The sequence below is a fragment of the Trichechus manatus genome, unplaced genomic scaffold, assembly GCF_000243295.1.
Source record: "Trichechus manatus latirostris isolate Lorelei unplaced genomic scaffold, TriManLat1.0 scaffold00054, whole genome shotgun sequence".
In the NCBI taxonomy this organism is placed as follows: Eukaryota; Metazoa; Chordata; class Mammalia; order Sirenia; family Trichechidae; genus Trichechus; species Trichechus manatus.
This window is the reverse complement of record NW_004443990.1, coordinates 4,698,482-4,704,266: the sequence shown is the minus strand read 5'-3', so window position 1 is coordinate 4,704,266 and position 5,785 is coordinate 4,698,482. Positions and strand designations below refer to the sequence as shown.

The window sequence follows — 5,785 nt, the reverse complement described above, 5'->3', positions numbered from 1 at the left end:
ACACACACACACACACACACACACAGTCTCAAAAAAAAGGAAAATGAATCAACTCCCCAAAAGCCTCATCCCTAGAGAAAAAAACTGAAGCAGTTTTTGTTTTAAAATTATTTCATAGCCACTCCCCGCACACTGTCAGTTCCCAGTCAGCCAGGCTGCTGCAAACCTCCTCGTCTGACTCTCTCCTTACTGCATAAAAAATGGCCTCCCTACTTCCCGTCCCACTGCCTCACCTGTACACAACCACAGGGATCCGCTTCCAGGAGCGAAAGGAAGCCACATTCTCCAGCTCTTTATCTGTGATCCACACAGGAACCAGCAGCTTCTGAGGGTAACTGGGACACAATCTGAGAAGAGACCGGAGAGGGTCACCAAGGTGGGTCCAAGACATCTGATGACAAGACCTCCATGGGTGGCTTTTGGGGAAGAAGGACAGGGAGCCCGCCTCCCTCACAGACCTAGGAGCTGGGGCCACCAGGCTTTATCCATAGATGGAGGACGTTTGGGTTTAGTCTGGTGTTTGGTCCCCTGCCCACTGCCCTCTCACTTGTAGTTGCTGTTGATGTGCGAGACTCTCCAGACATTCTGCAGGTCAAAGCCCATCCTCGCAAGCTCTGCCTCCTGCCGACATCGTATGTGCTCTCCTGCAACACAGCCCCCATCCACGCCTGTCAGCTTCCAAGAGGGCCAAGTCCAGAGGCGGAGAAAGAATGAGAACCAAGGGATAAGAATTCTCCCAAAGAAAACAGCCTGGCCTCACCTGGCTGACACAGGTGGGTATGCTGGTCCTCCTCGGTCAGGCCCAGGCACCAGGCGTGGTAGGCAAAGGCAAAGAGGTCCTCGGGTTTGGCAGGTCTTGCTGTGGCCCGGCTTAGCCGCGAGAGCCACTCTTGGCACTGCTTGAAAGTGGAGAAGTGGCACCTGCCAGGCAAGAAACCACAGGACTGGGTGAGACAAGGGATGGGTGTGCCATGTGGCCAGCAGGGTCAGAAACACAGCACAGGAAGGATGTGGGAAGAGGAGGCTGCAAAGCAGGAGGCACAGCATGGGCCCCGGCGAAGGACCAGGGAGAGTGGCTAATGCCCAAGAAAAGTTGTCCCCTGGGACAACTCTCTTCCCAGGAACTCCTGTCTTTAAACATACTTACTCCCTCTAATGGAGTACTACCACTGATCATATCAAATCTAAATGCTACCACATGGCTCTGAGTGTCTGCATCCCTTGTACCTACCCCGTCTTGTCCCCACGCCCCCAGCCCATGTTACTTCCCATGACTCCCTAGCGCAAATCTGCTTCTGGCAGGAAGTCTCCACTCACATCACATTACCTTCTTCCTGTCTCCTTTTTCTCTTCTGTTTAATAAACTGAAGTCTCTCTCTGCCTAGCCACATCCTACCAATATTCTGAAAGCAGTTCCAGTCCCACCTCTTCCTTGAAGACTTCTCAGCCTCCATTCCACAGACTCCTTCCTTGTTTGATCCTTAATGTGCTTGGAGAATTCAACAATAAGTTTTCCCATGGGATACTGCCCACAAATTAAGTCTTCTTTCAGCAACTAAACTTTAACCTACTTGAGGCGGAGGGCAATGTGGATTCTCCTTCAGAATCCCGCAGAGGCCAACTGTGCTGAGCACAAAGTAGGCTGTAAAAGGGGCATTTTTTTTTTAATAATCCTCGGAGTCATACAAGATGCCTCTTTCTCTCACATTCAATCTGTCAGCAAATCCTGTCAGCATTACCTTCAAAACATACATCTAGAATCTGACAGCTTCTCACCATTTTGACTTCTATCACCCTGGACAGGCTATGATGATCCAGCTTCTTAACTAGTCTCCCAGCTTCTGCCTTTGCTTTTGCTCCTGTCTCCTTCAGTTTATTCTCAATAAAGCAGCCAGAGTGGTTCTATGAAGACATTAATCAGCTCAAAAAGTTCCAATAGCTTCCCATTTCCCTCAAAGAACAAACCAGTCATTATGATAGCCTGCAGGAACATATACAGTTTGACACTCCCTCATTTCTCAGATCTTATATCCCACTACCTTCACAGATGTGCACTCCACTCCAGCCACACTAGCCTCCTTTAAATTCTTCCAAAAAGTGAGGCACAGGTACTCACCCACCTCAGGGCCTTTGCACTTGCTGTTCCGGCTGTCTGGCAGACTTTCCACAAATACTCACATGGTCACTTTATTCAGGTTTTGACTCAAATGTCACCTTTTCAGTAAAGGCTTCTCTGATCACTGTTTAAAGTTACAACCTTCAACTCCACAGCACTCCTTATCCCCACTCCTTGATTTATTTATCCCCTTATACTTACCATCATTTACCATATTTTACTCACTTATTGTTTACTGTTAGCATCTTCCCACTGGAACACAAGCTCCATGAGGGAAAACATTTTTCCTCTATTTGTTCCCTGCCGTATCCCCAGTGCTTAGAACAGTGTCTGGCATAGAATAGGGTGCTCACCAAATACATGTGAAATGAATAAACAAATGAACCAACAATAACGAGTGTCCTCTGTCAGATCTCATCCCAGGTGCTTTCATACACATTATTTCATTGGATCTTTATGATGACGGCGTAGGCTAGGCATTATCCCCATTCTTTCACGTCAGTCATAGTGGGTCATTAACTTCAGCTCCCAACCCAGAACAGGGTTTCACTCGTTCCTCCAAATGGGGAAAGTGAGGCGTTTTTTTGTTTTTTTCCTTTCTTGCTGCAGAGAAACCCTAGCAGCAGAGAGGCCTGGACAAGACTTGGGCCAGAGGACCTGAGTAAGACCTGTTGTTCTCACCTCACCACTTTGGAGTCCTTGCAGGCGATGTGCAACTGGAACATATCACGGCTCTCCACACTGTCAATCATCCGGAGGGGGACCTTTAGAGGAAGGGCAAACTGAAGCTCAGGTCTCCACTATCCCCTCACTAGCCCCACCCTTGCCCAGGTTTCCACTAGCCCCACCCCTGCCCAGGTCTCTACTATTCCCACCCCTGCCCAGGTCTCCACTATCTCCTCACTAGCCCTACCCCTGCCCAGGTCTCCACTCTCCCCTCACTCACCCCGATTCCTGCCCAGGTCTCCACTCTCCTCTCACTCACCCCCACTCCTGCCCAGGTCTCCACTCTCCCCTCACTCATCCCCACCCCTGCCCAGGTCTCCACTACCCCCACTATTCCCACCCCTGCCCAGGAGCTGATATATCAGTAGCAGAAAGGAAACCAACATTTACTGAGTGCCTCTTAAGTCCCTGGTAACTGTGGCTCTTCTATGTATGTACCCCAATTAATAATCACAATAATCCTGCAAGGCAAGTGTTCTCACTCCCGTATTATTAAGGAGAAAATTGAGTCTCAGGTGACTTGACCGAGGTCACATATCTGGTAAATGGCAGTGCAGGAAAACAGTCCAAGTTTGCTTGACTCCAAAGCCTGCATGCTTTCCACAATGCAACTGTACCCCTTAGAAGGGCCAGTGACAGAGTAAGGGAAAGAGGGAAGAAAGGAAGGGAAAGTGAACGAGAGACAAACCTATAGCTAGGAGAATGAGGAAGCAAAACAGGAAGTCTGTGAGAGAAAAGGAAGCCCAACTTTTTGGAGACATGATCAGTTAGAGCCTTGGAGCACTTCCACCTTGAACCTCACAGGGATTCTGGCATGGGTGTGGGGCAACAAGGAAGGGACTCACGTTGATGACAGAGTCCTTGAACTTGATATGCAGCCGGTAGTTGGAGATGGCAATGAGGGCATCAGCTGCCCGGCCCAGGAACTCCACTCCCTCACCCTGTAGCACTGTGAAGGGCACCTACCAAGGGGCAGAAGAATTCTCAGTCCAGAAGTGAGTCACCCCCTCCCCAGCCCCTGCTCTAGGGGATCCCCTCTGGAGAAGCTGGGCCAACACAAGAAAGGAGAGTCCTCTCCACAGTAACAGCACCAGGCAACAGCTGTATAGGAAAGCTGCCTTTCCTTCCCTGGGGCCAAAGGTATACGTACAGACAGATTCTCGTCCCTCCAGAGACCAGACAGCAGGAAGCCAGCGCTCCTGGCACTAGATCCCCTCTGAGATTTTTTTGTGGGGACGAGAGGGTATTTTTTAACTGGGCAGGGAGCCCCACCTGACTTGGGCCCCCAACTCCTTCTTACCTGAAGATTTTCTTCCTCCTTCACTAGTTCCTTGGGGGGGAACAGATCCTTGGCTTGGATGTACTCCAGGCTGGGGGGCCCCTCCTCACCCTGTGAGAAAGGCCACAGCCCTAAGTCACCAGCCTCCACCTGGTTCATCAGGCCTTGTTCTGCTCCTCTCTCCAACCAATATACCCTCTCCCCTATACACACACACCCCAAATACACTTCTAAAGGTTCTTATGACAAGAGAAGGGAAAAGAAATGCAGCTTGGTTGAGGAGTGGGTGAAATGCAGGAGGTACTCAAGCCTATTAAGCCTACGGGAAGAGTGAGGGCTAAGGAGGAACCGGGAATCTGCATTCCTTAAAGACGGACTCCCCTGTAGAACCAAAATTTCCAAAATGGAGAAGAGAATACTAAGGAAAAGAGAAAATAAGGCAAGGGGAATGGGAAAGTGCTGTCCTGAGGGAAAAAAGCCAGGCATGGCAGATGGTTATAGAGACAAGAGGGAAATCAGGCATCTAAGGCCACGGAAGCTTCCTCCAATCTGGTGGGTGAAGGAGACAAAGAGGAGTGGGGGGGAGAGGGGGATTCAGTCCTCTAGGGGGCCTTGATAGATGCTTTCAAAGGTGTTGTAGGAGGGTGTGTTTTGGAGCTGGGCTTATCTTCCTGTTAGGGCCACACTGCTAACAACCCCCCACCACCTGCCGAGCAACCTGCCCCCGCCTGCTGATCTGAGGGGAATTCCTGAGGAATACCCACAGCTAGCAAAAGTCACTCCTCTCCCAACCACCGGGGAGGGAAGAAGAGGAGATCCACCACCTAGGAGGAACCAAGAAACGCAAGGACAGCCAGGGGAGAGAGACAAAGCCTGGCAGACACTTTGGGGGGGTGGGGAGCATCAGGGAGGACAGATGGGGTAAGATGGGAAGGAGTATTAGCCAGAGGGGGAGGAGGAAAAGACTGGAATGATGCAGAGGTACGAAGTCCTCCAGAGGCAGGGAAGATGGGAGAAAAAGAGAGGCTGTCTGGGGGACAGTCAAGGAGAAAAGACTGGTGTGTCAGGTGAGGGATGGAGTGGTGGAAGGGGGAGGGGACTGGAGCCCAGGGAGATACCTCCCGGACAACCAATGCTCCCTCAACAGACCCCTAATATGTCAGACAGCCTACGAGCCATATCCCACACCCTCAAGCAAGGATGCAGCGGGTGGGACCAAGATGGAGAGGCGGAGGTAAAGGGATGCACTCCTGCAGGGCGGGGCCTGAGATCTGCAGTCAAGGGCAGTGGCTGCAGGCCGAGATGGGCCACAGAATCTCCATCCTCGGGTTCTGACAATTGCCAGCACCCAAAGATTAAAGCAAGGGCAAGACAGAAAAGGGTTAAACCTCTCCGCTGCCCCCAAACATTGAGGGCAGTGCCAGCAGCCTTGGGAAGGGGGATGGGCTGGAATTTGGAATCTCAAAGGCTGGCCCTGGGAGTGGCGGTGGGTGCAGCAAGCGACGGGGACCTCGGCCCCCGAAGGCGGGGCCGGCACTTACGAAACAGCTGAGCACGGAGCAGGAGACGCGGGCGGTCAGGCTCATGGTCGCGGGCGGTCTGGGCCAGCGCACATGTCCCCGGAGCCGCTACGCTGCCCGCCAACCCCGGGAACCCGCCGCATC

General features: G+C 51.8%; 1 protein-coding gene across 2 annotated transcripts in view; it reads right to left on the bottom strand.

Annotated features, from left to right (window-relative positions):
• Positions 1 to 5,785, bottom strand: part of MTMR4 (myotubularin related protein 4) — a 22,361-nt gene that overhangs the window by 13,088 nt on the left and 3,488 nt on the right. Inside the window, exons 3-8 of one of the 2 annotated variants that reach the window (XM_023732722.1) lie at positions 4,143 to 4,232; positions 3,688 to 3,804; positions 2,798 to 2,880; positions 761 to 921; positions 548 to 644; positions 234 to 347 (exon numbers count right to left, since the gene is read on the bottom strand). In XM_023732722.1, coding sequence (XP_023588490.1) covers positions 234 to 347; positions 548 to 644; positions 761 to 921; positions 2,798 to 2,880; positions 3,688 to 3,804; positions 4,143 to 4,232 — 662 coding nt within the window. Of the gene's footprint in view, positions 1 to 233; positions 348 to 547; positions 645 to 760; positions 922 to 2,797; positions 2,881 to 3,687; positions 3,805 to 4,142; positions 4,423 to 5,785 lie in introns of those variants that run through there. The other variant, XM_023732721.1, reaches the window with a different exon arrangement.